The sequence below is a fragment of the Heterodontus francisci genome, chromosome 3, assembly GCF_036365525.1.
Source record: "Heterodontus francisci isolate sHetFra1 chromosome 3, sHetFra1.hap1, whole genome shotgun sequence".
Taxonomy (NCBI): Eukaryota; Metazoa; Chordata; class Chondrichthyes; order Heterodontiformes; family Heterodontidae; genus Heterodontus; species Heterodontus francisci.
The window spans coordinates 204,577,792-204,596,098 of record NC_090373.1 but is presented as its reverse complement, the minus strand read 5'-3'; the positions used below and the strand labels follow the sequence as shown (position 1 = coordinate 204,596,098).

At 45.0% G+C, this 18,307-nt stretch overlaps 1 protein-coding gene across 1 annotated transcript in view; it reads left to right on the top strand.

Annotated features, from left to right (window-relative positions):
* The window catches only part of LOC137367180 (dynein axonemal heavy chain 8-like), a 2,531,605-nt gene that overhangs the window by 422,124 nt on the left and 2,091,174 nt on the right, over window positions 1–18,307 (top strand). The window contains exons 29-30 of the mRNA XM_068028616.1: window positions 2,542–2,677; window positions 15,253–15,440. Coding sequence (XP_067884717.1) covers window positions 2,542–2,677; window positions 15,253–15,440 — 324 coding nt within the window. The remainder of the gene's footprint in view (window positions 1–2,541; window positions 2,678–15,252; window positions 15,441–18,307) is intronic.

Genomic DNA, 18,307 nt, shown 5'->3' with positions numbered 1-18,307 from the left:
CTACTCAGTGGGTTGGTAAAATTCCGGCCTAAGTGTCCTCCTCACAACTTGCTTTTCCATCTATCTTTGTATTGTCAGCAAATTTGGTTACAATACACTTTGTTCCTTCCTCCAAGTCATTCATACAGATTGTAAATAGTTGAGACCCCAGCACTGATCCCCGTGGCACCCCGCTACTTTCAGTTTGCCAACCTGAAAATGACCCATTTATCCTTACTGTGTTTCCTGTTAGTTAACCAATCCTCTATCCATGCTAATTTATTACCTTCAATACCATGAGCTCTTAACTTGTGCAGTAATCTTTGATGTGGTACTTCATCGAATGCCTTTTGGAAATCCAAATTCACTACAGGTTGGATTTTGTGGAGGAGGCGGGGCTCCATGCTCCAAGATATATATCATTGATATATATTGTGAACAACTGGGGCCCAAGTACCCGACTAGTCATAGCCTGCCAATGCGAGAATGACCCGTTTCTTCCTACTCTCTATAATCATGCCAGTATAGTACCTCCTATCCCATGTGCACTGAAGGAAGGTCATTGATAAAGTAACTGAAGATAGTTGGGCCTAGGACACTACCCTGAGGAACTCCTGCAGTGATGTCCTTGAGCTGAGACGATTGACCTCCAACAACTACAACCATCTTCCTTTGCGCTAGGTAAGACTCCAACCAGCGGAGAGTTTTCCCCCTGATTCCTATTGACTCCAGTTTTTCTAGAGTTTCTTGATGCCATACTCGGTCAAATGCTGCCTTGAGGTCAAGGGCAGTCACTCTCACCTCACCTCTTGAGTTCAGCTCTTTTGTCCATGTTTGAACCAAGGCTGTTATGAGGTCTGGAACTGAGTGGCCCTGGCGGAACCCAAACTGAGCGTCAGTGAGCAGGTTATTGCTAAGCAAGTGCTGATTGATAGCACTGTCGATGACACCTTCCATCACTTTACTGATGATTGAGAGTAGACTGATGGAGTGGTAATTGGCCGGGTTGGACTTCTCCTGCTTTTTGTGTATAGGACATACCTGGGCAATTTTCACCTCTGGGTCATGCTCCTCCTGGACCCCACAAGCAGTGTTGTGAAGCCATGTACCTCTTCTATGAAGCAGTCCTCACCTCCCTTTCACTGCTGGGTTTCCTGAGGCCAGGAAAACTTGGCCAGCAAGGATTATACGTGGAAAATAAGTTAACTCGGAGGCACGCAGCCTCATTATAATATTTAATGTCTCAGCCTTGGCTCAGTTGGTAGCGCTCTTGCCTCTGAATCAGAAGATTTTGAGTTCAAGTCTCATTCCAGAGACTTAAACACAAATATCAGAAATGCCATCTATTGGATGAGACATTAAACTCCCGAATGGTCTGCCCTCTTAGGTGAATGTAAAATGTCACTATTTAATAGAAAAACAAGAGTTATCCCTGGTGACCTAGCCAATATTTATCTTTCAATCAACATCACAAAAGCAGACTACCTGGCCATTATCACACTGCTGTTTCAGCCATTTCTGCACTAGTTTCTTCTCTTCAGCCAGAACATAGACATAGAACATTACAGCGCAGTACAGGCCCTTCAGCCCTCGATGTTGCGCCGACCTGTGAAACCATCTGACCTACACTATTCCATTTTCATCCATATGTCTATCCAATGACCACTTAAATGCCCTTAAAGTTGGCGAGTCTACTACTGTTGCAGGCAGAGCGTTCCACGCCCCTACTACTCTCTGTGTAAAGAAACTACCTCTGACATCTGTCCTATATCTATCACCCCTCAACTTAAAGCTATGTCTCCTCGTGTTTGCCATCACCATCCGAGGAAAAAGACTCTCACTATCCACCCTGTCCAACCCTCTGATTATCTTATATGTCTCTATTAAGTCACCTCTTCTCCTCCTTCTCTCTAACGAAAACAACCTCAAGTCTCTCAGCCTTTCCTCGTAAGACCTTCCCTCCATACCAGGCAACATCCTAGTAAATCTCCTCTGCACCTTTTCCAAAGCTTCCACATCCTTCCTATAATGCGGTGACCAGAACTGCACGCAATACTCCAGGTGCGGCCGCACCAGAGTTCTGTACAGCTGCAGCATGACCTCGTGGCTCCTAAACTCGATCCCCCTACTAATAAAAGCTAACACACCATATGCCTTCTTAACAGCTCTATTAACCTGGGTGGCAACTTTCAGGGACATACCTCCCTTTAAAAGTTGCCAGCTGCTGTCATAGATACCTAGGTTTTGCTTGCTACCTGTCCAGATCTGTGTCAACTAATTGGTAGGAATTAATTGCTATGGTTAGTCAACAACTCCATTATCTTTCTATCATGACAGGTAAAAGACGATAGTCTTTTTTCATACAAAATGTCAAATTTTAGTTGTACATTTAAGAATTATTTTCAGAATGTTTTATGTTTGATATGCCACAATATTATTTTTCGCTATGTATGAATGTGCAGTGCAATATTAATGCTTGTGCATGAAGATATTTTTGCACTTATGAAAAGGTTAATAGTATGTTGATAGCTCTAGTCTTAAATTTAAATCTTTTTGTTTCAGAAAAATTCTGACATTCTGAAAAGCCCACAGGGCATGTCCATTGTGCAAAATTACAACACAATTGCTTATGTACTGGTGAAGTTTGAAGTGTTGTATCATAAGGCCTGGACAAAAGAAATTTCAGCCATGCAATACAGTAAGTACATGATTCATTTTAACACAACTGCACTACGATATTCTGGCAGATTTTACAATTGAGTACATTTTGTACAGGAGCTTTATGTGACAGAAGCTCACACTAGGAATTTGGCAGTGAAAGTTAGTACGCCTCCACATAATTTTCCATCCATTAAGATTCATAGAATCTACCTAGTGCAGTACTGAGGGAGTGTTTCACTGTCGGAGATGCTGTCTTTCAGATGAGCCATGAAATCAAGGTCTTTCAGGTAGATGTAAAAGACTCCATGGCACTATTTTGAAGAAGAGCAGGGGAGTTCTCCACTCTGTCCTGGACAAAATTTACCCCTTAACCAATAATCCTGAAACGGATTATCTGTCCCTTCTCTCATTACTGTATGTGGGACCTTGCTGTGCACAAATTGGCTGCTGCACTTCCTATATTACAACAGTGACTAGATTTTAAAAGTACTTCTTTAGCAGTAAAACACTTTGTGACATCTGGAGGTTATGAAAGGTGCTGTATAAGTGCAAGTTCTTCTTCACCTTTTCATCTTTTTCATCTTTTCTTCATCTTCTTCGTTGAACCCCAATTCTGCAATCAGGCCAAAATATGGCCCATCCTCATGGCGTTCACAAGTGCACCTGCGCTGTTTATGCGTTTGTTTGACCCTGTAGGATTGAAGGGGTACCTAATTTATATAATTTGTCTAAACTTCCCAGTCATTCATAAATGTGCAAGAGCACTGAGTCATCAGTGACGCTTAAGAGCACTTAAAAGGAATAGTACTTTTTCTTGTGGCGGCTGACTGCTGTGGAAAGAAGATAATTGGAGGGGCTGCAAAAACTGGCCTTTCATTTGAGGGAACAGGCAGTCAGAAAAATGTCTATTTTTAGAGCAGAGGAGAACACTTCCAACAAATTGCCTGTGTAGCGGACATGACAGGACTCCGGACCTCATGAAGTCTCATGGCATCACGTCAAATATGGGCAAGGAAACCTCCTGCTACCACCTACCATTCCCCTTTGGCTGATGAATCAGTGCTTCCCCATGTTGAACACCTATTTGTGCAAGGGCACAAAATGTACTCCAGATGGGGGACTTCATGTCCATCACCAAGAGTGGCTCAGTAGCACCACTACTGAGCGAGCTGGCCGAGTCCTAAAGGACACAGCTGCTAGACTGCGACAGGTGGTGAGGGAACCAACAAGAGGTAAAAACCTACTTGACCTCGTCCTCACCAGTCTACCTGTCGCAGATGCATCTGTCCATGACAGTATTGGTAGGAGTGGACACCGCACAGTCCTTCTGGAGACAAAGCCTCGTCATCACATTGAGGATATCCACCATTGTGTTGTGTGGCACTACCACCGTACTAAATGCAATAGATTTTGAGCAGATCTAGCAACTCAAAACTGGGCATCCATGAGGTGCTGTGGGCCATCATCAGCAGCAGAATTGTATTCAACAACAATCTCTAACCTCATGGCCTGGCATTTGCTCCACTCTACCATTACCATCAAGCCGGGGGACCATCCCTAGTACAATGAAGAGTGTAGGAGGGCATGCCAGAAGCAGCACCAGAAAAACTAAAAATGAGGCGTTAGCCTGGTGAAGCTACAAGACAGGACTACTTGAATGCTAGATAGCGGAAGCAGCATGCAATAGACAAAGCTAAGCAATCCCACAACCAACTTATCAGATCTAAGCTCTGCAGTCCTGCCACATCCAGTTATGAATGGTGATGGACAATTAAATAACTAACAGGAGGAGGAGGTTCCACAAATATCCCCATCCTCAACGATGGGGGAGCCCAGTATATCAGTGCAAAAGATAAGGCTGAAGCATTTGCATCCATCTTTAGTCAGAAGTTCCAAGTGGATGATCTATCTCAGCCTCCTACTGAGGCCCGCAGCATTACAGATGCCAGTCTACAGCCAATCTGATTCACTCCACATGAAATCAAGAAACAGGTCAATACACTGGATACTGCAAAGGCTATGGGCCTTGACAAAATTCCAGCAATTGTACTGAAGACTTGTGCTCCAGAACTATCCATGCCCCGAGCCAAGCTGTTTCAGTAAAGCTACAACACCGGCATCTAGCCGGAAATGTGGAAAGTTTCTCACGTATATCCTGTCCACAAAAAGCAGGCCAAATCCAACCCGACCATTTATCAGTCTACTCTCGATCATCGTCAAAGTGATGGAAGGCGTCGTTGACAATGCTATCAAGCGGCACATGCTCAGCAATAACCTGCTCACTGATGCTCAGTTTGGGTGTCTCCAGGGACACTTAGTTCCTGACCTCATTACAGCCTTGGTCCAAACATAGACAAAAGAGCTGAACTCAGGAAATGAGGTGAGTCTGACTGCACGTGACATCAAGGCAGCATTTGACCAAATATGGCATCAAGGAACCCTAGCAAAACTGTCTGCTGTTGCAGTCATATCTAGCACAATGGAAAATGGTTGTGGTTGTTGGAGGTCAATAATCTTAGTCCCAGGCCATTACTGCAGGATTTCCTCAGGGTAGTGTCCTAGGCCCAACCATCTTCAGCTGCTTCATCAATGACCTTCCTTCTATCAGAAGGTCAGAAGTGGGGATATTCACTGATGATTGCACAATGTTCAGTACCGTTTGGACTCCTCAGATATTGAAGAAGGCCGTGTCGAGATGCAGTAAGACCTGGACAACATCCAGGCTTGGGCTGATAAGTGCAAATAACATTTGCGCCACACAAGTGCCAGGCAATGACTGTCTCAAACAAGAGAGAATCTAACCATCTCCCCTTGATGTTCAATGGCATTAGCATCGCTGAATTCCCCCTTCATCAACATCCCAGGGATTACAATTGACCAGAAATTAAACTGGATCAGTCCCATAAATACTGTGACTACAAGAGTAGGTGAGAGGCTGGGAATTCTGCGGCGAGTAACTCACTTCCTGACTCTCCAATGCCTGTCCACCATCTACAAGGCTCAAGTCAGGAGTGTGATGGAATTTTCTCCACTTGCCTGGATGGGTGCAGCTCCAACAACACTGAAGAAGCTGAACACCATTCAGGACAAAGCAGCCCACTTGATTGGCACCCCATTTACCACCTTCAATGTTCACTCCCTGCACCTCCGTTGCACAGTGGCAGCAGTGTGTACCATCTACAAGATGCACTGCAGCAACTCACCAAGGCTCCTTCGACAGTACCTTCCAAACCCGTGACCTCTACCACCTGGAAGAAGGTATGGAAGCAGATGCATGGAACAGCACCACCTACAAGTTCCTCTCCAAGCCACACACCATCCTGACTTGGAACTATATCGCCATTCCTTCACTGTCGTGGTTCGAGAAGGCAGCTGACCACCACCTTGTTAAGGGCAATCAGGAACGGGCAATATATTCTGACCGAGCCAGTGACACCCACATCCCCTGAACGAATTTTAAAAAAGGAGTGAATTTTATGGGGCCTGCAAGAGTGGCTTTGGTGGCGGGCGATGTGATTTAAATAGGTGTGATGTGTTTTCTCGGATTCCAGCAGTGAGTTTTTATATTGCAGTTAAGTCAGTGGCGTGTTTGCGGTGGTCCAGGTTACCACCCGCCCCCCCCACCACCCCCCACTCCCCCGCATGGTGGCAGATTGCAGCTTTACATGTATTACCATACCATGAATACTCATTACCCAACACTTAATGCACATTAAGTTAGATTACATTAGCGGCGAACAGTACTCCTGCGCCACCCGGTTCACATTTGTTTAAAGGTGGCACACACCAGTTGGCTTTGTGCAGTTGTATTTGAGGTCAGTGTTTCATATCTTGCACTCCTTGGCACAAGAAAGGCCAAGATTGGAATGGATGTTTGGCTCAAGGCTTGGCAGCAGCAAGGGCGATTCTTCTCAGGTGATGGCGGGGAAGGCATGGGAGTAGTTGCATGGAGGCGCAGGGAAGAGTAGCCGGTGAAGACATTGGCTGGGGTTATTGGGTGCGTGGAGGAGCAGAAGAGGGTAGCGTTACTACAGGGTGGGGTTATTGGTTGCATGGAGGAGCAGGGGAGGGTAACCAGTGAGAACAGGGTTGGGTTATTGGGTGCATGGAGGAGCAAGGAGGTACTTGGGTAGGACAGGGTGGGGTTATCGGGTGCAGTGAGAAACAGGGGAGGGTACTGGGGCAGAACAGGCTGGGGTCGCAGGAGGATAGAGGAGCAGATGAGGGAGGAGGGCAGCCTTCAGGGTGTGCACTGGTTGTCATTGATTTTGAAGTTGTGGGTGGTTGCAGGGGGTGGTGGATTGATGTGTGCATGACGAAACAGATAGTCATGAGGGGCCTAGAGGGAGGAGTGAGTGCTGTCTATGTCGGGGTCCTGTGGGGCGAAATCAGGGTACTGGCTGCTAGAGGGAACGGTCATAGTCACAGGGGGCAATTGGATTTTGTAGGAGGGACGGTCGAAACTGAGGATTGGATATTATACAACATCATATGGAGGGGGAACGGGACTCAGCAACTACATTAAGGTGGATTTTAGGAGGATCGGGGTGAAAGTCAGCTGTTGGGTGATCACGGGAGTAGGAACAGTTGGGGAGGCGTGGCATGAATAAATTGATGATGATCCGGTCCAAGGTAATGGGTGTCACCTATTGATCCCTGGAAGTCAAGATAATCGGTGGTAACAGAGGGAAGGTGTAAAGTTACATTTGGTGGGTCAAGGATGATGGATGCAGGCTGGAAGGTACAGGAGGAGGATTGAAGGTGGAGAAACATGCCTAGTAGCACAAATATAACTTTTTCTCCGAGGATATAAAGAGCAAAAGGGTAGCCAGGGAAAGGGTTGGCCCACTCAAGGACAGAGGAGAGAATCTATGCGTGGAGCCAGAGGAAATGGGCGAGGTACTAAATGAGTACTTTGCATCAGTATTTACCAAAGAGAAGGACTTGGTGGATGATGAGCCTGGGGAAGGGAGTGTAGATAGTCTGGGTCATGTCGATATCAAAAAGGAGGAGGTGTTGGGCGTCTTGAAAAGCATTAAGGTAGATAAGTCCCCAGGGCCTGATGGGATCGACCCCAGAATACTGAGGAAGGCAAGGGAGGAAATTGCTGGGGCCTTGACAGAAATCTTGGTATCCTCATTGGCTACAGGTGAGGTCCCAAAGGACTGGAGAATAGCCAATCTTGTTCCTTTGTTTAAGAAGGGTAGCAAGGATAATCCAGGAAATTATAGGCCAGTGAGCCTTACGTCAGTGGTAGGGAAATTATTGGAGAGGATTCTTCAGGACAGAATTTACTCCCATTTGGAAACAAATGAACTTATTCGCGAAAGATAGCTTGGTTTTGTGAAGGGGAGGTCGTGTCTCACGAACTTGATCGAATTTTTTGAGGAAGTGACGAAGATGATTGATGAAGGAAGGGCAGTGGATGTTGTCCACATGGACTTCAGTCAAGCCTTTGACAAGGTCCCTCGTGGCAGACTGGTACAAAAGGTGAGGTCACACGGGATCAGAGGTGAGCTGGCAAGATGGATACAGAACTGGCTCGGTCATAGAAGACAGAGGGTAGCAGTGGAAGGGTACTTTTCAGAATGGAGGGCTGAGACTAGTGGTGTTCCGCAGGGATCAGTTCTGGAACATTTGCTGTTTGCATTATATATAAATGATTTGGAGGAAAATGTAGCTGGTCTAATTAGTAAGTTTGTGGACGACACAAAGATTGATGGAGTTGCGGATAGTGATGAGGATTGTCAGAGGATACAGCAGGATATAGATTGGTTGGAGTCTTGGGTGGAGAAATGGCAGATGGAGTTTAATCCGGACAAATGTGAGGTCATACATTTTGGAAGGTCTAATGCAGGTGGGAAGTATACAGTAAATGGCAGAACCCTTAGGAGTATTGACAGGCAGAGAGATCTGGGCGTACAGGTCCACAGATCACTGAAAGTGGCAACGCAGGTGGATAAGGTAGTCAAGAAGGCATACGGTATGCTTGCCTTCATCAGTCGGGGCATAGAGTATAAAAATTGGCAAGTCATGCTGCAGCTGTACAGAACCTTAGTTAGGCCACACTTGGAATATTGCATGCAATTCTGGTTGCCACACTACCAGAAGGATGTGGAGGCTTTGGAGAGGGTACAGAAGAGGTTTACCAGGATGTTGCCTGATCTGGGGGGTATTAGCTATGAAGAGAGATTGGATAAACTTGGATTGTTTTCACTGGAACGACGGAGGTGGAGGGGCGACATGATAGAGGTGTACAAAGTTATGAGCAGCATGGACAGAGTGGATAGTCAGAAGCTTTTTCCCAGGGTGGAAAAGTCAGTCACTAGGGGACATAGGTTTAAGGTGCGAGGGGCAAAGTTTAGAGGGGATGTGCGAGGCAAGTTTTTTACACAGAGCATGGTGAGTGCCTGGAACTTGCTGCCGGTGGAGGTGGTGGAAGCAGGTACGATAGCGATGTTTAAGAGGCATCTTAACAAATACATGAACAGGATAGGAATAGTGGGATACGGATCCTGGCAGTGCAGAAGGTTTTAGTTTAGACAGGCATCAAGATCGGTGCAGGCTTGGAGGACCGAATGGCCTGTTCCTGTGCTGTACTGTTCTTTGTTCTTTGATAAGGCACACCATGTGGCTACTCAAGAATTGCAAGTTGAGCAGAAAGAGATCAGTGATGGTAGTTGGGATTTCCTGCTGGGTGCAGTTTTAAGGCACATAAAAGCAATTTGCTCATTACCTCAAAAGTTCATCCAACTTACAACAGAAGGCTGAATTGAAATGCTCTGCTTATTTCAATATTTGCAAAGTTGCAAGACATGGGTCTCATACAATCAATTTGTCTCCTACCACAGGAAGAGCTGAGGGAATGGTTGAGGAGGGCTCTTTCCCCTCAATGTATGATGCTTGAATGCCAGCAGCAGGCAGAAGAAGATGAGGATGCTCAGAATGATGCCATCCAGGAAAGGCATTATTGAAGATGGGCATTGGCACGTCATCACATCCTCAGGACAAGGACAAATTGCCTTCAAATGTCAGAGGTCATGCCCGAGACACCTAAGGATGTCACATGAAATGGTCCCAGAAATTTGTAGGATCCTGCAGCATACCTTGCAACTGCGTGGGTTTGGTGGGAATCCATGCCAGTTGTCTTCAAGGTTATTGCTGCAGTGACTTCCAGGGATCAATAAGTGACATATGTAGCATATCATAATCTGCGATCCAAAGGTGCATCAAAGAGGTGACCAATGCCCTACTTCATCGTGCAAATGATTTCACCTACTTCCCTGTAGATGAGGACAGCCATACAGCAAGGTCTGCGGCCTTCAGCGCCATCATTGGTTTCCCTAGAGTGCAAGTGGTGATCGACTGCACTCATGTAGCCATTAGAGCTCCCTGGGACCAGCCTGCAGCATTTGTGAATCACAAGAGATTCCAATTGTTGAACGAGGAAAATCATGCAAGTTTGCGTTCATTTCCCAGCAAGCTGTCACAACTCATACATTTTGCGGAACTCACAGTTGCCAGGAATTGTTTTCGAACCGGCTGAAGTTGATGGACGGATCCTGGGTGACAAGGGTTATCCCTTTTGGACGTGGATAATGTACCAGTGTGGTATCCCCAAAGTGCAGCTGAAGAGCAATATAATGCAGCTCATGCATCCGATAGAGCCATCATCAAAACACACTATTGGCATGTTGAAATTGGGCTACCGCTGCCTTGACTGGTCTGGAGGGGCTCTTCAGTACGCGCCACAGAGGGTCTCACTAATAATCATTGTCTGCTCCACATTCCACAACCGAGCAATTAAACACGGTTACATTTTGCCTGTGGAGGAACAGGAGGAACAACAGTCCTCCTCAGATGAAGATGACTATGAAGAAGGTGAGGAGGAGGACATCAATGCAAATTATGCCATTATGGATATAAGGGCCATGAAGAAACATGCAAGGGACATCAGGGAGAACTTCATATTTGTATGTTTCAATCAACATTGAGGCACTTAATAAAGGAACTTTGGGAGGAAAATAAATCTCAGACTATGTTCACAAACGTCTGTGTTCTAATCTACAAGAAGGGCTCTTCTGACAGCAGCACATGAACCTGTGGTGGAGATGTGCCTAACGCTTGTCTGCTATCAACTTCATTGAAAGTGACCTGTGTCTCCATGGAAGTAGTGTCCTGCACCAAGGCATTACCCCTCACACAGAAGATGCTACCACATTGAAGCACTTTGATGTGACCAGCAGTTCAAACCTTTTCTGGGTTACAATGGACACGCAACAACACCTATGAAAGGAATGTAAGCGGGTGACCACAGAACTACAATTGGAAGGTATGTTGGTAAGATATAAAATGCAAAATCTTCAAATGACAAGCAGACATTATTGAAGATTGAAGGCTCATATGTCAAGGATAAAAGCCCACTGGACACTCTCAGAAATGTTTTGTATGCATCAATGCATTCCTGCAATAGGCCTACAATAATCATTTTCCTTTTTATCTGAAACAGAGCGAATGATTTATGAGAGTGCATCAAATATTAAAGCAAATAAATCTATATTGAAGCATCATTAATCTATGCACAATATTTACAACACCAGTGCCACCTATGTGCTCATAAATGTTTATTTTTTTCTTTTCCTATGACTATGTCTAGACGCAACTCTGATATGAGCAGCTGAGGTGAAGGCAGGCTGCTTAGTGCACTGCCTCGTTGCTCTGGATGACTGTGGTGGGCATCCTTCCTGAAGGTATGGGGCCTTGATGTCTCCATCCTACTGGAGGGCTGCAGCACTGGTGCTTGCTTATCCTCTGCGTGTTCGCCCATTGGAGGCAAGAGAGTCAAAGTTGGGGGGAGGAAGAGGCCCCGCTAACTCTGGGGTGTTCTGAGAGGAAGGCCCGGGGAAGCTGGTATGCGCTCGTCCTCCTGGGTGCAGGATTGCACCTGCATGTCTTCCTGACGGGAAGGGACACCCAGAGGGAGGTCCAGGTGCATTGTCTCCCTTTCTCTTAGCCACTGCTGCACAGAGCCTATGGCTACAGCGATGGAGTGCTGGTCAGCTCGCATATGGCTCTGTGGTCAACCAGCCTCCATACGGAGCCCGCCAAATTCTCAACTGAGGAAGCCATATGCTCATATGTCTGGGACATGGCAGACGCATGGCTTGCATGAACTCCTCCATGGCATGTGCAAAGCCACATATGACCTGAGGCATCTCTGACATGTTCCACATGATTTGCTGCACGTCCAATAAACGTCTCAACAAAGGATCATCATCAGTGTGGGTTGAGCAGGGGCCTGCTCGCCAGCAGTCCTCCGATTGTCAGGGGACCCAGATAGCACATCCTCCCTCAGCTGCAGTCTGTGTCGTGACCATCAGATTGTGAGCCTGCTTCTAATCTTAACCTTCACCCCCGTGGACTGTGTGGATGTATCTGCGTTGGTGGAGGTGGAAGAAGAGGCAGGTGATGGTGCACCATTTGGGTATTGGCATCTTCCTCTCCAGAGGCGGATTGTGGGCCTTCACGATGTTCCATCATTTGAATGTGGGCACTTGCAGTGGAGACACAAACAGAGGAACATTAAGCATCAGTGCAACTGAAATTGACAGTTTCATGAAAGTTCCTCTTGAGTTCGCATATGGCTGCTAAACTACAGTGGACACTTCATCTTTACGCCTTCAGGATCCTGCCTCACTATCTGCAACAGATCTTCCTCCCTCCTCTAGTGCAATTTCAGCTGTTGACAGGGGTCTGATATCTGGCATTCCTCCACCAGTCCTTGGCCGCTCCCGCTGGTTATGGGAGCATTTATCCTGCAATAGACAGTGCAGATCCAATGCAATGTCAAAAAATGCTTCACACACATTGTACACATCACTCATTCTGGAGTGGCTTTCACACCATACATCCAAACACATGCAATCATTTGCTGTCTGTCATCAATGCTGATCAAGCATTCGAATGCATGCCTTGTCTGCTCACTGTGTGACACACATGGAGTCAAGGAGAGAAATTTAATGACTAAAAACTTCGGGAACATTACTTACTGTTGTTGATCTGAGCAGTTCATTTATACGTTTCTGACACTGTACCCAGGTTCTGCGTGTCACCCAACAGTGGACATCTCTCCGCCACCTCCATCCAGGCCACATTGGTCAGGCGGGAGAGTCTTCTGATGCCATCGCCAATCCCTGACTGCCTGGAGGAGAACCTGTGGGGAGTCATCACTGAACCTTGGGATGGGACAATGCCTACCACTTGACATAATGTTGGTTGATCAAACAAAAAAAAATTATGAGGGGTAGGTGGTGCTAGGATGCAAACCGAAAATGAAGGTAAACCAAGTCTACATTATAGTAAGCTTATTCTGTGGCCACAATCAACATATGCTTCTGAAAGCTGCTGATCCTTGTGGCTTACAACACAGAATGCTTTATTGACGTGTGGCTCCTTGTGCTTCACAGAGTGATGGTGGGTTCCACCAGTGAAAGTCCCACCCTGCTGCATGATCACACGTGTCTTCCATGCCCGTTGCCACACCGTTAATTTGTATGTAAAGTTTCATGTGAAACGGGAAGAAGGGCAGAAGCTGAAGTTCGACCAACTTCCGTTTCTGCGTCGGAAGCACCATGGGATCTTTCTCCATCATGTGTTTATCTAGATTTCCCTTCAGTACATCTATGTTATTCACCTCAACTACTCCATTGGTAGCAAGTTCCACATACTAACCACTCTCTGGTTAAAGAAGTTTCTTATTAGTGCCACACAAGTGGCAGGCAATGACCATCTCAAACAAGAGAGAATCGAACCATCTCCCCTTAATGTTCAGTGACATTACCATCACTGAATCCTCCAGTATCAACATCCTGGGGGTCACCATTGACCAGAAACTGAACTGGATCAGCTACAAGAGCAGGTCAGAGGCTGGGAATTCTGCGGTGAGTATCTCACCTCCTGTCTCTCCAGTGCCTGTCCACCATCTACAAGGCACAAGTCAGGAGTGTGATGGCACACTCTCCATTTGCCTGGATGCATGCAGCTGCAACAATACTCTTGAAGCTTGACACCATCCAGGACAAAGCTGCCCACTTGATTGGCACCCTTCAACCACCTTCAAAATTCACTTCCTTCATCGCCAACGTACAGCTGCAGCAGTGTGTAACATACACAAGATACGCTGCAGCAACTCACCAAGGCTCCTTCCAAACCCACGACCTCTACCACCTAGAAGGACAAGGGTAGCAGATGCGTGGGAACAGCACCACCTGCAAGTTCCCCTCCAAGCCACACACCATCCTAACTTGGAACTATATTGCTGTTCTTCTGCTGTTGCTGGGCCAAAATCTTGGAACTCCCTTCCTAACAGCACTGTTGGTGTACCTATATTCCAAGGACTGCAGAGGTTCAAGAAAGCAGCTTACCATCACCTTCTCAAGGGCAATTAGGGATGGGCAATAAATGCTGGCCTAGCCAGTGACACTCACATCACCCGAACGAATGAAAAAGAATGATCTCCAAATGGATTTATGGATGACTATCTTATATCTTAGTTTTGTGTTCACCCACAAGTTGAAGCATCTTCTCTACGTCCACCCTATCAAAATCTTTCATAATCTGTCTGGTCATCTCTCAGCCTTCTCTTTTCCAGAGAAAATAGCCCCAGCCTGTTCAATCATTCCTGCTAGGTATCACCCCAGTAAATCTTTTTTGAAGCTTTTTGAATGCCTGCCTGAGGTAGTTGTGTAGGCAAGCTCGCTGTTGGCTGTTGTTTTAACTCTGGGTGAGTTTTAGGCAGGTGGGCAGTGGTATGAGTTAGAAAATCATCCGTTTCTTCAGGTCACATTTAAATCATTCCTACATCTCCTGGGCCCATGGGAATGTAAAAAAAAAACTTACCCCCTTTTTTCCTCTTCTGACCCCAATCCTTTTCCCTGCTGGCCTTCCCTGGCAGGAAAACCACTGCAGTTTTCTGCTCAGACCATGAATTAAAATTGTAGTCAGGTTTAGACATGTAATGTAAACTAAAGACCCAGCTGGCTTTGGAGAGGTGTCCTTGTAGCCTGCTTTTGACAGCTCCAAGATGGATAAGTTAACCTGGACAATATTAACTGCTCACCTCCAAGTTTTTACTGACAGGTAGGGTTAACATTTGTATATGCAGAGGCTTGGATGCAGATTTCCTGTCTATTATTAACTAAAGAGTGATAGAGGATGTAGGGGATTAAATAACAGAAACAAAATAAAGGAATGGGAATGAAACAGGTAAGCATTTCTGAGGTGCTTTTGAGATTTGTACAAGTGTTTGGCAGAACTGGGTCTTTTGTTGGAAATTATTCATGAGACTAAATGTTAAGGATGCAGGTTGAGGTGCAAAAGAAAACTAGATGTTTCCTGAAGATATGTTGAAATCTAAATATGGTTGTTTGGAGGTAGGTTATATTTAAATGTTCATGTGTTGAGATGGAATTCTTTACAACAGTTCAATTCCTAATAAAACTATTCTTTCAGTGTAGTAAATTTAACCGAGTGGAAGTTATTATAAAAATTTATTGCAGCTTTCATATATATATATATATATATATGAATATTATAAACTTAATTTTTAAACAGTGCTGCAAGCAACTCTTTTGATACGTGATCCAGATACTGGGAAAATGTATTCGAACTTTGATCATAGAATTCTTGAAATTCTTCGAGAGGCTAAATGCATGTTAAAGATGGAGCTGGAGGTACCAGAGATAGCCAAACGTTTGTTAAAGACTGAGAATATGTTGAAAACTAACTGTAATCGTTTGGAGGTAGGTTGTCTTTATGCTCTCATGAGGCTTGATACAGGACGTATTTTGCAATTTCTACTTATATTGTAATACATAGTAATCCTACGGCTTATGTCATTACTGTAAACAGTACAAAGCAAAACTGTAGTATAAACTTACTCATTTTATGACAATGTAAAAGATGTCCTGCCACTAATTTTGTTAGGACAAGCGAGGAACTATTCCTTCTGAGTCTCCCATCCAAAAATCCTATCTCCTAAGTTCTCTTCCCAGCTCCAAGTAAATATTGCGGCATAGGCATCAATTTTAAATGCCCCTTCCCCCGACAGCCAATTGCTGATGTTCCCCCACCTCCAGTTCTATCCCACTCCTTCGTGTTCTATGTTTCTTCTGCAACGAGGGAAAGAACAGACCTATGAGTGAGTGTAATGGCTTTTGTTCATCTGATGGATGGAGTGCAATTGGTGAGAGTCGCCATGAAGGAGAGGCATGAAATTGCATTAAGATCAGGGTGAGTAGGAGTGGTGAATGGATAGATGGGGATGCAAAGATGTGCATAGGAAGAATGGATGTGTGAGCCTGCAAGGTAAGTATATGTGATGGAATAAGCCTGACAAGGCAGAGTATTGGGTTGGTGTGATAGGCACAGCAGGATGTAAGTGAATGTGCAACTGTACTCCCTTTTCCTAGCTGACCTAGGTCATTAAAGTGCGTCCTGCACTGAATCCAGGTGTTTGACACTACACTTCTGCTGCTAACCTTCTGCACCACCTCTATCCACACCTTCATGGTGACATCAGCAGGTTTCTTCATCTCATTTCTGGGGATTAGTACCTCTCTCAACTGCCCCAGCAGCACATCTATGAAGTGTTATTGAACTGGGGCATAGCATTTGAATATCTTAAATCTGTTGTTGAGGTTGCTCTCCCGAACCTGTGATTCTCCTCAACTCCAACTCCTCCAACTTCCATTTTTGCATTGCCAGTTTAAATACTGGAGTTGAGACTGTGTCATATGTGTCTACAGCATGCCCGCTGCTGGGGAATAAATGGCAAATCCTCAAGTAAAATGATAATGAAGTGGCTGTGATAAAATTCTATAGATTGACATTCTGAAATTACTTCCGCGTTTCCCATGCAGCATGGGACACCTCCCACCTCCACATTGACATTAAGCTAACTGGCCTGTATCATAGCATCATAGAATTGTTACAGCACAGAAGGAGATCATTCAGCCCTTCGTGTCTGTGCTGGCTCTCTGCAAGAGCAACTCATCTAGTCCTACTCCCCCGCCTTTCCCCCGTAGCCCCTGCAAATCTTTTCTCTTCAGATAATTAGCCAGTTCTCTTTTGAAGGCCTTGATTCAATCTGCCTCTGCCACACTCTCATTCATTGCATTCCAGATTCTAATCACTGACTACATACGAATGTTTTCCCTCATATCGCTGTTGCTTCCTTTGCCAGTTACCTTAAATTGGTGTCCTCTGGTTCTTCATTTTTCTGTCAATTTGAACAGTTTCTCTCTATCGCCTTGTAGTTGCTGGGTTTAGCCCTCTCCTGTTTTTTAACCAGGGGTGTAACATTTGCAATCCTCCAGTCCTCTGGTACCACCCCAATATTAAAGGAGGACTGGAAGATTGTGACCAGAGCTTCCACAATTTCAACCCTTACTTTCTTCAGTAACCAAGGATGCATCCCATCAAGTCAAAAGTTGTGTGACTTTTCAGCTTTGGGGACTGATAACCTTTTAAGTACATCCTCTTTATTTTTATTCTATCCACTATCGCTACTGCCTCCTTCCCGACTGCAACATTGACAACATTCCCTTCTCTAGTGAAGGCTAATGCAAATTGCTCATTTAGTGCCTCAGTCGTACACTTTACCTCCACAAGAGTATCTCTTTATTGGTCCTTAATTGTTTACACCCTTCCTTTGACTACTGTTTTATTATTTATGTGTTTAAGGAAGACTTTTGGGTTCCCTTTTATATTTTCTAATCTATTCTCATACTCTCTCTTTGTCTCTCTTATTTCCTTTCTTAGATCTCCTTTGTATTTCCTATTGTATATTCAGCTTAGTTCTCTACAGTATAATAACTTTCTAATTGTCATAAGCCTCTTCTTTTCTGTCTTCCTTTAACCTCCATATTATTAGTCATCCATGGAGCTCCAACTTTGTATGCCCTTCTTTTCCCACTCATAGGAATGTGTCAACTCGAACTGAACCATCTCCTTTTTGGAAATATCCCATTGTTCAAATAATGTTTTGCCAACCAATTTTTGATCACATCCACCTAGGCCAGATCCCTTTCAGCTCACTAAAGTTAGCCCTTCTCCAGTTAAATATTTTTACACTTGATTGTACCTTATACTTTTCTATGACTATTCTAAACCTGATGATATTATGATCCCAAGATGTTACCCGAGTGAAAGATGCTCCAATTGTCCCATTTCAGTCCCGGGACTAAATCCAGCACTGCTTCCTTTGTAATTGGGCTGGAAATCATTGATTTTCTTTGCTTCCACCACCTCATGGGCAGCGAGTTCCAGGTCATCTATATCCCTTTGTAGCCTCCTTATGTCCTCTTCACAAGTTACTTTCCTACCTATATTTGTGTCATCAGCAAATTTAGCAACCATACCTTCATTCCCTTCATCTGAGTTATCTATATAAATTGTAAAAAGCTGAGGCCCCACCACAGATCCCTGTGGCACACCACTCGTTACATCTTGCCAACTAGAAAATGACCCATTTATGCCTGGTCTGTGTTTCCTGTTAGCTAACCAATCTTCTATCCATGCCAATATGTTACTTCCTACACCATGAGCTTTTATTTTCTGCAATAACCTTTGATGTGGCACCTTATCAAATGCCTTTTGGAAATCTAAG